We start from the raw sequence: 16,732 nt of genomic DNA, 5'->3' as shown, positions 1-16,732 counted from the left end.
GACTTCACTCAGTGCCTGTGCTTTGCCAGGGTTCGTCGATGGAGTGGTAGGAAAGTACTGTCTGCGGGGACACCTCAGGAAGAAGAAAGCGTACCCGTGAAAGACCGCTACTTGGACCCAGACATCTGTGATGATTTGACACCAAGGGGGAGGCCCGAACCGCCAGGCTGAGAGTTTATCATCTGTCTTGGTAGGTGGACGTCTAGTTGGCCAGGGCCGCTTGGATTTGGAGGCCTTGAATGTTTGAGATATTTGTAGAAAGATCTGACCCTGAAGTTCTAGGCCACACTGAGGAAGCCGAAGGTAGGCAAGCTGTCTTGGAGGTTGCCAGTTTCTCGAAAATCTTGCCCAGCTCCAGTCCAAACAGGAAATTGCCCGTGTACGGCAGAGCTTCCAGGGCCTTCTTGGCATCCAAATTTGCTTTCCATGAACGGAGCCACACTATGCGGCGTGCTGCAATGGAAACCGTGGAAGCTTTGGATGATAACAGAACAGAATCCAAAGCAGCCTCACCAATGTAATAGGCCGCATCCCTGACATTGGCAATAAGAGACGACTGTTCTGTGGTAGGCTCATATGTGAAACTGTGTTCAAGGTTGTCAGCCCAAGTTTCAATGGCTTTAGCTACCCAGGCTGTAGCCGTAATCGGTCTGGCTGTGACTCCTGTAAACGGAGTACAAAGATTTAAAGATACACATCCAGTTGTCTATCCGGCAGTTCTTTGAGAGAGGACACAGTCGGGACAGGGAGGATGGAACTTATATTAAATGTATCACATGAGCATCTACCGGAGGTGGACTTTTCTATTTTTCACAATCAGTATCGGGTAAAGGGAGCTAAGCCTTTTAGGTACCGTAAACTTCTCAGTTTTTCATGCCTCATTCCTAGCTTCCAAGAAGTGATCCGAGTGTGGAACCTCTGCTAACACTACCTTCTGCAGCTTGTGCAGAGGATCCTTAAACAGAGGGGCTGGTTCAGGGGGGCTGAGGTGCTCAGAGGCACGAGGCAAGCTGTGCACTAACCATCCTGTGATAACGCCTAAGGTAAAACCTCCATGTTACAGGTACTACATGCTACCAGAGTAGGTTCCCCAGTCTGCTTAGCTATGCTTTTGTTAGAATGACTGTTATAAAAGTGTACACACACAATATGGTAATGTGCAGAGGGTAACTGGAACAGTATGTGACAAAGAGCCTTCACAAATACAATGTAATGTGTGGCAGAGTAAACCCAAAACACGCCAGTATTAAAGGGTCACTGTGGTGAAGGCTGATAGGATGCAGTGCTGTATACAAAAGTGGGGAGGAGGGGTATACAGGGAGACTCAGCCCAACACTCCTGGATACCTGCAGAGCTTTCAGCTAAGACTTCCCAGTGTCTCTGTGAAGGAGGATGAGGGAGCAGCAGCCCAGGGCAGGAAGACTGCGGTGGAATGGCGCCCTAGGGTTGGGAGAGGGGCCGCTGTGGAAGCCCTAACCTTCCCTGTGCCGACTTCAACCACCGGTACCCCTGGCATGTAAAGGGTCCCCAGTGCCAGTATATATTTATGCCCTTTTGGTCTAGTGCATCCGCAGTGTCTCCTGTGCCTCCTGCTAGTAGAAGTATGGCAGGGGGTCCCACCGAAATCGCAGAACCACTCGTGGTGTCACAGCCTGGAGGAGTTTAGAGCAAAAAGAAAAGGGGGAAAAAAAAAAGAAAAGCTTGGGCTGCATTGCTGCAGCCCCTGTTCAGAGGTGACCAGCTCCTGCTGGCACCAAAAAAACTGAAGTGCCTGAGCATGGGGGTGGGGTATGAGGGGAGAGGAGCCCAGTGCATCTTGGGAAGCCGACAAGCTTAAGCTGTTCGGTGCCAGTCCTTGTCTCCACCAGCCATACCCAAGGTTAACCCTGTGGAGACCGTAGACCCTGAAGAAGAAATATGACCCGTGCAATTTATTACCCTAAATGTCTGCATAGACTCTGCATTATTGTGCTCTCTAGGCACTACTGCTAGCTACCACTACTTATTACTGCGGATCACCAATGGCACTGCCTGCGGCTTCAGTACACACTTTTCTGTCTGACAGTGACGAGGCAGAGAAGCTTGTACAGCAGGCTAAATCATGAACAGTTACAGAAATGGGAGAAGCAATCCCTGGCGTAGGATTTACGGATGAGAAATTTGCCATTCACCACCAGCTATACCTGTTTAAGCAGTGTTTAAGGACTCCATGACTTCCGGGCTCTTTATCCACTGTGTATACTAGAAGGATATTACTGAACCTGAACACGTCATCACTTTAAAATTAAGATTTTAGAGCCTGTGAGTGACTCATGACAGCCTCATAGATCTGAATGATGAAACATAAAACCATTCATGCTTTCTGCAACAGGTGCAGTCATCAGAAAATAAAATGCAGAAAGTTAAATATTCTACGGTTACAAAATGCAAAAACATAAAAAACTTTTCTGACCACTGACAACTATTTACCAGCAACACTTGTCTATGGAGTAGAGGCTGCCATCTTGTAGGCTGAGACTATGGTGGTCATTCCGAGTTGATCGCTAGCTGCTTTCGCTCGCTGTGCAGCGATGAGGCAAAAAAAACTGCACTTCTGCGCATGCGGCGCAATGCACACGCGCAAAGTAATTTAACAACGAACTATGTAGTTTCACACAAGTTCTAGCGAAGCTTTTCAGTCGCACTGCTGGCCGCAGAGTGATTGACAAGAAGAGGGCATTTCTGGGTGTCAACGGACCGTTTTCAGGGAGTGTTCGAAAAAACGCAGGCGTGCCAAGAAAGACGCAGGCGTGGCTGGGCGAACGCAGGGCGTGTTCATGACGTTAAAACAGGAACTTAACAGTCTGAAGTCATTGCAAGCGCTGAGTAGATATTGACCTGCTCTAAAACCGCACAAAAAAATGATGCCGCCGCACTGCGATCCTTTCGTTCGCACTTCTGCTAAGCTAAAATACACTCCCAATGGGAGGCGGCATAGCGTTTGCACGGCTGCTAAAAACTGCTAGCGAGCGAAGAACTCAGAATGACCACCCATATTCACAACACAAAGCAACCTGACACCACTGAGCGGAGATGTGGGGCATAAAGTGCCTCAATGATGTCGCTAGCTCCTAACAAACTAAAAAACTACAGAATGAAGACCTGATGAGCATTAATCTAGAGCACAGGTTCTCAAACTCGGTCCTCAGGACCCCACACGGTGCATGTTTTGCAGGTCTCCTCACAGAATCACAAGTGACATAATTACTCCACTTGTGGACCTTTTAAAATATGTCAGTGAGTAATTAAAACACCTGTGCACTTGCTGGGTTACCTGCAAAACATGCACTGTGTGGGGTCCTGAGGACCGAGTTTGAGAACCACTGATCTAGAATAAACGTAGATACTTACAGAATTGTTCTCTTTCAGGAAGTTGGCTGCATTTTCCTCTGCGCTGCCGCCAATCTCGCCGATCAGTATGATGCCTTCTGTCTTGGGGTCGTTCAAGAAGACGTCTAGGCAGTCGATAAAGTTTGTTCCGTTGAATGGGTCGCCACCAATACCTTCAAACCAGTAGGGGGGAGGGAAAGAGTACGGTTGGTGATGCTGCCATTTAAATCATAGACATTTTATGATGTATCCTAGAATTTGTCAAAGCCAGATACCATTAAACAGGAACCAGCTTTGTAACAAGACAAAGAACCCAAAAGCTTGTAAAAAATAAATCTAATTATGCAAAATCTATCGACACATTAACAACGGACAAATGTGTCTGGTTAATCTTGTGTTTCCAGAAATGTATTTCCATACTTCTCCTAAGTAGTAAGAAATAAGATCATTCCTGGCATCCCCTGGTTATTACTGGCAATGTGATCAGCGCTATACAGGCAGGAGTAATCTTATTATAGGAAATGCTTTCTTTGTAATTAGAAACAGACTAGCAGGTAAAACTGGCTGAAGACTAAACTCGACGGAAGAATTATGAGAATAGCAGAGTCGTATAATTCAGGTTTAATTAAGGACACAAAGAAGAGTCACCAACTGAGATGTAACGGGAATGGCGCAAAGTGAAGCAACGGAGAAAACCCCTTTGTGGACCAATATCCCATAAGAATGTATTTAATCAATGCACTAGGGACTAGTAACATTGTCCAGGCACAAAGTCATCAGGCATCTTTATGTATCAGATGCCCCCCAATACATCTTAACGCTTCTTAGAGATTGTAAGCTTATCAGGGCGGGTCAACTTTGCTTTCTGTTTCATGCCAATGTCATACGCTTCAAAAGTCAAGGACAGTGTCCCATTGAGGTCACTACATTCCAGTGACTTGAGCGTCTGACGACTGATACAGGCCACAGAAAGGACGGCACGCTTCGGTATAACGTGAAGCCAAGTAGCCAGCAATGCAGGACACTCCTTCCTTCATCAGGCTCCTACAGCAGCACACCTAACATCTTCTTAACCCCACCTACTTCATACATCAAAGACAAGACTGGCAAGACCCGATATGAAGTGGTATCCTCGTCTACGTGTAACAACCCGCTCACTTCCTTTCTTGCAGCCTCTGGGTCTTTCTGTTACTCTGACTCCACAAATGAAGAAGTGTCTACCCTCTGCTCCTGCCAGTCTCTAACCGGTCATCTCAATCCGTTCCCATCATAAATCATTTGTACCCTCCACCCTGTGCTCATCCCTATCCTACATAACATCTGTAGTCTTTGCCTCGCCACTGGTATCCATCACTCATTAGGTCAAGCATTGCAATAACTAAGATTCTCAAAGGAATCACATCCCTCCAAGCTTCATACAAGGCTGGCCTACATTCCCTTCCACACACAACCTACAGGACCCTCCTTAGATCAGGCTGTCCTTCCCAACACCCGCCAGCAACGAAGGTCCTCAGTCACTGATAAGGCTATGGGACACTTCTTGCCTCTAATTCTTCTCAATCTCTGCTGCATGCAACCACTGAATTTCCAGGCGATGCTGCAATCACATCAGGACATCACATCCTACTTATCACACCGACCCTTAAATGGTTATTTCACTCCTCTATCAGAGAGCATACGCAAGGTTCGTTCCCAGGACCCCTGCTCTCCCCCATCACTGCATGTATTTCTGACAGATCCTCAGGTACATTTCTTACATATAACGGAAACAAATATAAGACAGCCCTTTCTATACTAACCTACGAAGTCATTAACGAAACGACACTAACATGTCATCACTTGTCTCATAATATTTCCCAGCTCTATTCATTGTACATGTCATGCTCCCTGGTTGGACCCACTGCACAACCTCCCACACTCGGCATCACCTCTGAAACTTTACCACTGCCTTAAAGATTGTAAGTTTGCGAGCCGCAGCTACTTAACCTTTGACCGCGTGGCAATGTCCAATAAGGATTAGTGGGTCTCACTCCCATTGTAAACCACAGCAAACTACCAACATGCAATGGTGGCAGCCAATCGGTGGACTGCGCGCATAGTGAATATAATAAATCCTCAAAAAACAATATGAAGTACAGTATGTCCATCCCCTTAGGCATATACGTATGCTATGGGTAGCAGGCCTTCTCCTGCATTTTGCAGCATCCTGGGGCAGGACATACGGTAAGCCAGTCTTAACTGGCCGGCAGACTCCTAGTCTAAATAAATGATTGCTAACGATGGGTCCGCACATAGAGATATGTTAAGTGTCTTAAGACTAATTTAGCCCTAGTATGTTCGCTTGTGGCAGGGAAAATAAAGAATTTACTTACCGATAATTCTATTTCTCATAGTCCGTAGTGGATGCTGGGGACTCCGTAAGGACCATGGGGAATAGCGGCTCCGCATGAGACTGGGCACATCTAAAGAAAGCTTTAGGACTATCTGGTGTGCACTGGCTCCTCCCCCTATGACCCTCCTCCAAGCCTCAGTTAGGATACTGTGCCCGGACGAGCGTACACAATAAGGAAGGATTTTGAATCCCGGGTAAGACTCATACCAGCCACACCAATCACACCGTATAACCTGTGATCTGAACCCAGTTAACAGCATGATAACAGAGGAGCCTCTGAAAGATGGCTCACAACAATAATAACCCGATTTTTGTAACAATAACTATGTACAAGTATTGCAGACAATCCGCACTTGGGATGGGCGCCCAGCATCCACTACGGACTATGAGAAATAGAATTATCGGTAAGTAAATTCTTATTTTCTCTAACGTCCTAAGTGGATGCTGGGGACTCCGTAAGGACCATGGGGATTATACCAAAGCTCCCAAACGGGCGGGAGAGTGCGGATGACTCTGCAGCACCAAATGAGAGAACTCCAGGTCCTCCTCAGCCAGGATATCAATTTTGTAGAATTTTACAAACGTATTTGCTCCTGACCAAGTAGCTGCTTGGCAAAGTTGTAAAGCCGAGACCCCTCGGGCAGCCGCCCAAGATGAGCCCACCTTCCTTGTGGAGTGGGCATTTACAGATTTTTGGCTGTGGCAGGCCTGCCACAGAATGTGCAAGCTGAATTGTACTACAAATCCAACGAGCAATAGTCTGCTTAGAAGCAGGAGCACCCAGCTTGTTGGGTGCACACAGGATAAACAGCGAGTCAGATTTCCTGACTCCAGCCGTCCTGGAAACATATATTTTCAGGGCACTGACAACGTCTAGCAACTTGGAGGCCTCCAAGTCCCTAGTAGCCGCAGGCACCACCAATAGGTTGGTTCAGGTGAGACGCTGAAACCACCTTGGGGAGAAACTGAGGACGAGTCCTCAATTCCGCCCTGTCCGAATGGAAAATCAGATAAGGGCTTTTTCAGGATAAAGCCGCCAATTCTGACACGCGCCTGGCCCAGGCCAGGGCCAACAGCATGACCACTTTCCATGTGAGATATTTTAACTCCACAGATTTAAGTGGTTCAAACCAATGTGACTTTTGGAACCCAAAACTACATTGAGATCCCAAAGTGCCACTGGAGGCACAAAAGGAGGCTGTATATGCAGTACCCCTTTTACAACGTCTGAACTTCAGGAACTGAAGCTAGTTCTTTTTGGAAGAAAATTGACAGGGCCGAAATTTGAACCTTAATGGACCCCAATTTCAGGCCCATAGACACTCCTGTTTGCAGGAAATGTAGGAATCGACCCAGTTGAATTTCCTCCGTCGGGCCTTACTGGCCTCGCACCACGCAACATATTTACGCCAATTGCGGTGATAATGTTTTTGCGGTTACATCCTTCCTGGCTTTGATCAGGATAGGGATGACTTCATCCGGAATGCCTTTTTTCCTTCAGGATCCGGCGTTCAACCACCATGCCGTCAAACGCAGCCGCGGTAAGTCTTGGAACAGACAGGGTCCTTGCTGGAGCAGGTCCCTTCTTAGAGGTAGAGGCCACGGATCCTCCGTGAGCATCTCTTGAAGTTCCGGTTACCAAGTCCTTCTTGGCCAATCCGGAACCACGAATATAGTGCTTACTCCTCTCCATCTTATCAATCTCAGTACCTTGGGTATGAGAGGCAGAGGAGGGAACACATACCCTGACTGGTACACCCACGGTGTTACCAGAGCGTCTACAGCTTATTGCCTGAGGGTCCCTGGACCTGGCGCAATACCTGTCGAGTTTTTAATCACGTGGAAGACTTCTGGGTGAAGTCCCCACTCTCCCGGGTGGAGGTCGTGCTGAGGAAGTCTGCTTCCCAGTTGTCCACTCCCGGAATGAATACTGCTGACAGTGCTATCACATGATTTTCCGCCCAGCGAAGAATCCTTGCAGCTTCTGCCATTGCCCTCCTGCTTCTTGTGCCACCCTGACTGTTTACGTGGGTGACTGCCGTGATGTTGTCCGACTGGATCAACACCGGCTGACCTTGAAGCAGAGGTCTTGCTAAGCTTAGAGCATTGTAAATGGCCCTTAGCTTCAGGATATTTATGTGAAGTGATGTCTCCAGGCTTGACCATAAGCCCTGGATATTCCTTCCCTGTGTGACTGCTCCCCAGCCTCGCAGGCTGGCATCCGTGGTCACCAGGACCCAGTCCTGAATGCCTAATCTGCGGCCCTCTAGAAGATGAGCACTCTGCAACCACCACAGGAGGGACACCCTTGTCCTTGGTGACAGGGTTATCCGCTGATGCATCTGAAGATGCGATCCAGACCATTTGTCCAGCAGGTCCCACTGGAAAGTTCTTGCGTGGAATCTGCCGAATGGGATTGCTTCGTAGGAAGCCACCATTTTACCCAGAACCCTTGTGCAATTATGCACTGAGACTTGGCTCGGTTTTAGGAGGTTCCTGACTAGCTCGGATAACTCCCTGGCTTTCTCCTCCGGGAGAAACACCTTTTTCTGGACTGTGTCCAGGATCATCCCTAGGCACAGAAGACACGTCGTCGGAACCAGGTGCGATTTTGGAATATTGAGAATCCAATCGTGCTGCCGCAACACTACCTGAGATAGTGCTACACCGACCTCCAACTGTTCCCTGGATCTTACCCTTATCAGGGAATTGTCCAAGGAAGGGATAACTAAAATTCACTTCCTTCGAAGGAATATCATCATTTCGGCCATTACCTTGGTAAAGACCCGGGGTGCCGTGTACCATCCATACAGCAGCATCTGAAACTGATAGTGACAGTTCTGTACCATAAACCTGAGGTACCCTTGGTGAGAAGGGTAAATTTTGACATGAAGGTAAGCATCCTTGATGTCCCGAGACATCATGTAGTCCCCTTCTTCCAGGTTCGCAATCACTGCTCTGAGTGACTCAATCTTGAATTTGAACCTCTGTACGTAAGTGTTCAAAGATTTTAGATTTAGAATCGGTCTCACCGAGCCGTCCGGCTTCAGTACCACAACAGTGTGGAATAATACCCCGTTCCCTGTTGCAGGAGGGGTATCTTGATCATCACCTGCTGGGAATACAGCTTGTGAATGGCTTCCAAAACTGTCTCCCTGTCAGAAGGAGACATCGGTAAAGCCGACTTTAGGAAACGGCGAGGGGGAGACGTCTCGAATTCTAATTTGTACCCCTGAGATATCACCTGAAGGATCCAGGGGTCTACTTGCGAGTGAGCCCACTGCGCGCTGAAATTCATTGAGACGGGCCCCCCACCGTGCCTGATTCTGCTTGTAAAGCCCCAGCGTATACTGAGGGCTTGGCAGAGGCGGGAGAGGGTTTCTGTTCCTGGGAACTGGCTGATTTCTGCAGCCTTTTTCCTCTCCCTCTGTCACGGGGCAGAAATGAGGAACCTTTTGCCCGCTTGTCCACGAAAAGACTGCGCCTGATAATACGGCGTCTTCTCATGTTGAGAGGCGACCTGGGGTACAAACGTGGAATTCCCAGCTGTTGCCGTGGCCACGAGGTCTGAAAGACCGACCCCAAATAACTCCTCCCTTAATAAAGCAATACTTCCAAATGCCGTTTGGAATACGCATCACCTGACCACTGACGTGTCCATAACCCTCTACTGGTAGAAATGGACAACGCGCTTAGACTTGATGCCAGTCGGCAAATATTCCGCTGTGCATCACGCATATATAAAAATGCATCTTTTAAATGCTCTATAGGCAAAAATATACTGTCCCTATCTAGGGTATCAATATTTTCAGTCAGGGAATCCGACCACGCCAACCCAGCACTGCACATCCAGGCTGAGGCGATTGCTGGTCGCAGTATAACACCAGTATGTGTGTAAATACCTTTTAGGATACCCTCCTGCTTTCTATCAGCAGGATCCTTAAGGGTGGCCATCTCAGGCGAAGGTAGAGCCCTTACAAGCGTGTGAGCGCTTTATCCCCCCTAGGGGGTGTTTCCCAACGCACCCTAACCTCTGGCGGGAAAGGATATAATGCCAATAACATTTTAGAAATTATCCGTTGTTATCGGGGGAAACCCACGCATCATCACACACTTCATTTAATTTCTCAGATTCAGGAAAACTACAGGTAGTTTTTCCTCACCGAACATAATACCCCTTTTTTGGTGGTACTCGTATTATCAGAAATGTGTAAAACATTTTTCATTGCCTCAATCATGTAACGTGTGGCCCTACTGGAAGTCACATTCGTCTCTTCACCGTCGACACTGGAGTCAGTATCCGTGTCGGCGTCTATATCTGCCATCTGAGGTAACGGGCGCTTTAGAGCCCCTGACGGCCTATGAGACGTCTGGACAGGCACAAGCTGAGTAGCCGGCTGTCTCATGTCAACCACTGTCTTTTATACAGAGCTGACACGGTCACGTAATTCCTTCCAACAGTTCATCCACTCAGGTGTCGACCCCCTAGGGGGTGACATCACTATTACAGGCAATCTGCTCCGTCTCCACATCATTTTTCTCCTCATACATGTCGACACAAAAGTACCGACATACAGCACACACACAGGGAATGCTCTGATAGAGGACAGGACCCCACTAGCCCTTTGGGGAGACAGAGGGAGAGTTTGCCAGCACACACCAGAGCGCTATATATATACAGGGATAACCTTATATAAGTGTTTTTCCCCTTATAGCTGCTGTATAGTTAATACTGCGCCTAATTAGTGCCCCCCTCTCTTTTTTTAACCCTTTCTGTAGTGTAGTGACTGCAGGGGAGAGACAGGGAGCTTCCCTCCAACGGAGCTGTGAGGGAAAATGGCGCCAGTGTGCTGAGGAGATAGGCTCCGCCCCTTTTCCGCGGACTTTTCTCCTGCTTTTTTATGGATTCTGGCAGGGGTTAAATGCATCCATATAGCCCAGGAGCTATATGTGATGCATTTTTTTTGCCATCCAAGGTGTTTTTATTGCGTCTCAGGGCGCCCCCCCCCAGCGCCCTGCACCCTCAGTGACCGAAGTGTGAAGTGTGCTGAGAGCAATGGCGCACAGCTGCAGTGCTGTGCGCTACCTTGTTGAAGACAGGACGTCTTCTGCCGCCGATTTTCCGGACCTCTTCTGCCTTCTGGCTCTGTAAGGGGGCCGGCGGCGCGGCTCTGGGACCCATCCAAGCTGGGCCTGTGATCGTCCCTCTGGAGCTAATGTCCAGTAGCCTAAGAAGCCCAATCCACTCTGCACGCAGGTGAGTTCGCTTCTTCTCCCCTTAGTCCCTCGATGCAGTGAGCCTGTTGCCAGCAGGTCTCACTGAAAATAAAAAACCTAATCTAAAACTTTCACTAAGAAGCTCAGGAGAGCCCCCTAGTGTGCACCCTTCTCGTTCGGGCACAGAGATCTAACTGAGGCTTGGAGGAGGGCCATAGGGGGAGGAGCCAGTGCACACCAGATAGTCCTAAAGCTTTCTTTAGATGTGCCCAGTCTCCTGCGGAGCCGCTATTCCCCATGGTCCTTACGGAGTCCCCAGCATCCACTTAGGACGTTAGAGAAATCAGGTTGCAAGCGTCACTGTTTTGGGTCCTGTTCTAGAGCGTAATCACACAACTAGCTGTAAGAAAAGGACAGCACCGCCAATTTACCATATATGTATTTTAGAGTGCATACAGTCAGGATGCCGGCGCTTTAAATACCGGCGCAGGAATCCCGACACGCAGCTAAAATCCTGGCGTCGGAACTCCGAAAACACTTGAAACACTCATGCCAAATTCTCGACCACCGACATCCCGAACGTAAGTATGCCGGCGCCTCCTAGATTTTATCCAGGGGGTGGGTTATGGTGCGGGAAAGGGAGGGTTAGGATTAGGCTGCGGGAAAGGGAGGGTTAGGATAAGGCTGAGGGGAAGGGAGGGTCAGGCTGCGGGGAAGGGAGGGTTAGGGTCAGGCTGCGGGGAAGGGAGGGTCAGGGTCAGGCTGCGGGGAAGGGAGGGTCAGGATTAGGCTGCGGGGAAGGGAGGGTCAGGATTAGGCTGCGGGGAAGGGATGGTCAGGCTGCGGGGAAGGGATGGTCAGGCTGCGGGGAAGGGAGGGTCAGGCTGCGGGGAAGGGAGGGTCAGGCTGCGGGGAAGGGAGGGTTAGGATTAGGCTGCGGGGAAGGGAGGGTTAGGATTAGGCTGCGGGGAAGGGAGGGTCAGGCTGCGGGGAAGGGAGGGTTAGGATTAGGCTGCGGGGAAGGGAGGGTTAGGATTAGGCTGCGGGGAAGGGAGGGTCAGGCTGCGGGGAAGGGAGGGTCAGGCTGCGGGGAAGGGATGGTCAGGCTGCGGGGAAGGGAGGGTCAGGCTGCGGGGAAGGGAGGGTCAGGATTAGGCTGCGGGGAAGGGATGGTCAGGCTGCGGGAAAGGGAGGGTCAGGCTGCGGGAAAGGGAGGGTCAGGCTGCGGGAAAGGGAGGGTCAGGCTGCGGGAAAGGGAGGGTCAGGCTGCGGGAAAGGGAGGGTCAGGCTGCGGGAAAGGGAGGGTCAGGCTGCGGGAAAGGGAGGGTCAGGCTGCGGGAAAAGGAGGGTCAGGGTTAGGCTGCGGGATAAGGAGGGTCAGGCTGCGGGAAAGGGAGGGTTAGGCTGCAGGAAAGGGAGGGTTAGAGTTAAGCTGTGAGGAGGGAGGTTAGGTTTAGTCACCACTGAGGAGGGTTAGGCTGCGGGGAAGAGAGGGTTAGGCTGCGGGGAAGGGAGGGTTAGGCTGCGGGGAAGGGAGGGTTAGGCTGCGGGGAAGGGAGGGTTAGGGGGCAGGGTAAGTATACTTACGTAACCCCTGTCGTGATTCTGAGCATTGGGATGCCGATGTCGGTCTTATGACTGCAGCATCCCATCCACCGGTATTTTGTATCACACCCATTTTAACGTACTTTTCGTAAGTAATTTTTTTTCGTTTTCTTTTTATCAAAAGTGAGAAGAAAATGATGGCAGCAACTGCTGAGGATTCCTCCTTGTAGATCCAGGTGTAGACCGCGCTGGACACATACGCCTACTCAGAAACTAAACCACCACCAGTTACCATAGACTTTACAGGCTGGACAAAACACAAAGCTGCGTATACGTACCGATACACAGAGACTGTCCCAGCCCGACCTGCGTCGTCTGATGCACAGCTTCGTAGGTCAGCGTTCCTGATCTTGACACGATACCTGCGGGTGACAGAACGGCACAGAGTCCTCTTAGAACATAAGGTAACGGGAAGTTCATGTTTATTTCAGCACTGTGGCAACGAAGCCTGTGAACTGCGCTGACACGCTCATGTTTCAGGGAATCAACAAGGCAAAAGCTTACAGGCAACCGTTCTTCAGCCGTACAGATATTGATGTGTTTTACTCCAGGCGTCAGGCTGTGATTAGAGCTAATCTACACGGCATGGGGAGTTCAGCCAATGTACTGCACACAGCTCCCATAGATCAAAATACAGCGACCTGCGCTGCGCAACAAGAGAAAAGCACCAACTGCGTGGGATGCAGCTTTTTCCCCGAACATTACATAATTAGCTGTGTAATTTGCTGTGCACGTCTACTTTCAGCACAAAGCTTTACAGCTAATTAGGGAACTGAATGGGTGAAAAAAAAAAAAAAGGATCAGTCCAATAACAGATTCAACATAAGTGTATTTCTGCAAATAGAGCTGAAGTGCAGTTAAGGTCCCATGGTAGTTATGAGATATTTAAAAAAAAAAAAAAATTATATTACATAGTGTTCAGTGAAGAAACGTTGCTGCCATCTAGTGGTGACATTAGAGAACTACGCAGAGTTACATTTCACAAACAGAAATTATTACTATTATCCTTCATATGGTGCCACAAGGGTTCCACAGCGCCTAACAAAGTACATAAACATATGAGCAAAACGAGGAAGACAGCGACTTACAGTACATGACAATGTAGGACAAGAACATGGTATATAAACATTGCTGGATCATCAGAATAGACACTGAAATAAGCAACAGCGAGGCAGAAGCCGGGGGTTTGGTGCTGTTGTAAGGAGCAGAGGTTAGTCTAAGGGGGTATTCAATTATCTCTGATCTGTTTTCAGTGGGAGAAAACGGCCAGATATCGTGATTAAGGACCGATGGTCATTATCGCGGTATAATATTACAGATTTCCATCGGCCAGCGATTGCGCAAAAACACATGGGATCAGGGATAAGTCCCTGATCCCATGTGTTTTAGCGGCTCTGGTAGCTGCTTATCGCGGACTATGCTTCAGGTGCCCGAGATAATCTGCGATAAGTGCCGGCCTCAGGGCAAGAAGCCCACCACATCAGGGCTAATAGGATAGCCACGGCGATACAATTACCCGCAGGTAATTGGGTACCCCCCTAAGTGAGAGAAGGAAAAGCACATGAGGGGAGAAGGCTCTGCTCGTGAATATATTTTTACTGTATTTGCGCCAAACTTAGTGTATCCCTTTTATTGAGTGATGAAGAGAGGGAAGAGCGGAGCATGCAAGCATTATGGGAGGTATTAAATTAGTGCTGTTTTCTCGACAAGTCGAAACAAATGCACCTAGTGCCTGTTTTTTTTTTTTTTTTTTTTTTTTTACATTCGACCTATTCAATGCCCGTGACGTTTTTCCCCCGACTGGTCCAAAAATCCGGCACTGGCGAAAACCACGTGTATTGGCGAATTTGCCACTGATACATGTGTTTTGGTAAATTTGCCCGTTTTTGGCGCAATTTTCGCCTATGCCGATTGAAGAAAAAAGAAAGTGGAACGACATGGGCAAAAATGGATGAAAAAAAAACAGCGTAAATGCCCACAATTGAATACACTGTGTCGAATTAGTGCTGTTTTTTCAACCAGTCTAAAAAACGGTACTTAAATGAATACCCCACCATGGATTGCTAAAAGGCAACTATGGAATTTTACAAAATGGGAGTGGGAATCAGATGGGTGGACGTTGACCATTTCTTACTATGTGGCCTCCGTCCCATTATCTAGAACCCCCCCTAAGACTGACGTGGCTATAATTACACAAACCAGCATGTATGAAAATTTGGAATTCAGTTTTAATTGGGACGGTGCGCACTACTATCAGGCTACTGAGGAAACCAGATACAGAATAAGATCTATACATATACATACACACATCTATCTATATTTATAACGATGAACGGTATTAGGACACGAAGACTCAAGTGTCACTTAGGTTCATTTACTGGTAAAAAATACTGAATTTGCTATAGAGCGGATCTAATTTTTACCTCTGACTATTTCTAATCCTCGTTACCCGGCACTATAACTGTTCTGCCTGCACATTTTACAATACAATTTTTATTCGGCTCCATATTGAGGGAAGTGCGGAGACTGTGCCATTAAACGTGCGCTTTATGGGCGCACAAAAAAATATATCTGCAAAATGTAATTGCACTCCTATTTGATTTTTCAATTTCCAGTTTATGGGCACTATCCCAAGCACAGGGATGTGTGGAATACTAATACACCCTCCGCCTGCACGCTTTACTTTCAGATCACTATGAACAGGGGAAAAAATACTACACCAACACCTAATTATCATCTTACAGAGCAAAAAGTACATAATAAGACGAGACAGCAATTTAACACTGTAACATCAGCCAGTGCATTATACTGTACATGTGCAACATGAAAGATTCACAACATTGTTAATGCTTTTCATCCCATGGAACAGTGTTCAGTATTATTATACAGGCAAGTGAGCTCAGGCAATAGGGTCGTCCACTTGGCCCGATCTTCCAGTGACAGACTTCTTAACATTCCAATAATAGTTTGATTAGCTCGCTCACACAGTCCGTTCCCCTGTGGATGGTAAGCCGAGGTTCTAGTTTTGCGGCATCTAACCACATTCAAGTCTGGAAGAGATTTTTGATTGGGATTAGATCCCATTTGAAAATAAAAATCTTTCAATTGGACCTTTCATTTGCCAGACATACAGGGCAAAAATCAAATAGCCGAGAACTAGGATGGGCGTCTTTTCGCAGCGCCGCCACAACTTTTTGCTATTCAATAAGAAATAAATGTTCAATTAATATTATTATTATCCTTTATTTATATGGCGCCACAAGGGTTCCGCAGCGCCCAATTACATAGTACATAAATAATCAAACAGGAAAACAGCAACTATCACTGTCAATGGGAGCTATTGCTGATTTTAGTACTGTACCGGAAAATCCTTATTAGAAATATAAACAGACAGGACATAGTAAGTACCCCAAGAAACCCCTCCCAAAAAATAATGTATTTAAAAGTGTTTAAATAGGAAAATGCCGCCAATTTACTGATGTACCTTTTCATGTCATTTTCTCTTAAAAGAAGAGTAATGGGACATATACAATACAGATGTGTCCTCATACATCCAGCCTCAATACACCATGCTGTGCAGGATGCCTGGCAGGAGTAAACCGCCAGGTCCCATGCAACTCTGCTAACATTGGCCAAAAATGCGTTTTAGTCGCAATGCGATGTGACCAAGATGCACGTGGAGACTATACAGAGTAATGGAATATGTGACACTTGTATATAGTGTGTGACAGTCTGTATACAGAGCAGAACAGAACTTGTACTGGGAAAAAGCTGCAGCTCCTACATTGTAGCACATCGTACAGATTCAGAGAATCTGTTGCATACAGATATACAACGGTCACATACCACATTACTCAGTACATCCTCCTTGAGCAACAGAGATGCATTTTCGGCCGAAAGGTCGCCCGATGCCAAAAGATTCTCACAGGACCTGACGTACCAAAAGGGGTGAGACTGCAGCAAATACTCTATGTATGAGGACACATCTGTATGTAGACGCGTTGTTAGATTGGATAGGGGGTTCTGAACTTGCAGATGGGAGTTGCAAGTGGGTTTTTCCCCCTCAATATTTTACAAACTTGTATAAACACACAAACAAAACTATAGACACACTTTAATGCTCCCCAAATACTATAGACCCTTTATTAT

General features: G+C 47.7%; 1 protein-coding gene across 1 annotated transcript in view; it reads right to left on the bottom strand.

Annotated features, from left to right (window-relative positions):
• Positions 1-16,732, bottom strand: part of SUCLG1 (succinate-CoA ligase GDP/ADP-forming subunit alpha) — an 85,176-nt gene that overhangs the window by 25,524 nt on the left and 42,920 nt on the right. Inside the window, exons 6-7 of the mRNA XM_063925309.1 lie at positions 12,862-12,945; positions 3,391-3,542 (exon numbers count right to left, since the gene is read on the bottom strand). Of these exons, the coding sequence (XP_063781379.1) occupies positions 3,391-3,542; positions 12,862-12,945 (236 nt within the window). The remainder of the gene's footprint in view (positions 1-3,390; positions 3,543-12,861; positions 12,946-16,732) is intronic.

The sequence above is a fragment of the Pseudophryne corroboree genome, chromosome 1 (assembly GCF_028390025.1).
Source record: "Pseudophryne corroboree isolate aPseCor3 chromosome 1, aPseCor3.hap2, whole genome shotgun sequence".
NCBI classification, from domain to species: domain Eukaryota; kingdom Metazoa; phylum Chordata; class Amphibia; order Anura; family Myobatrachidae; genus Pseudophryne; species Pseudophryne corroboree.
This window is presented reverse-complemented; position numbering and strand designations above follow the sequence as displayed.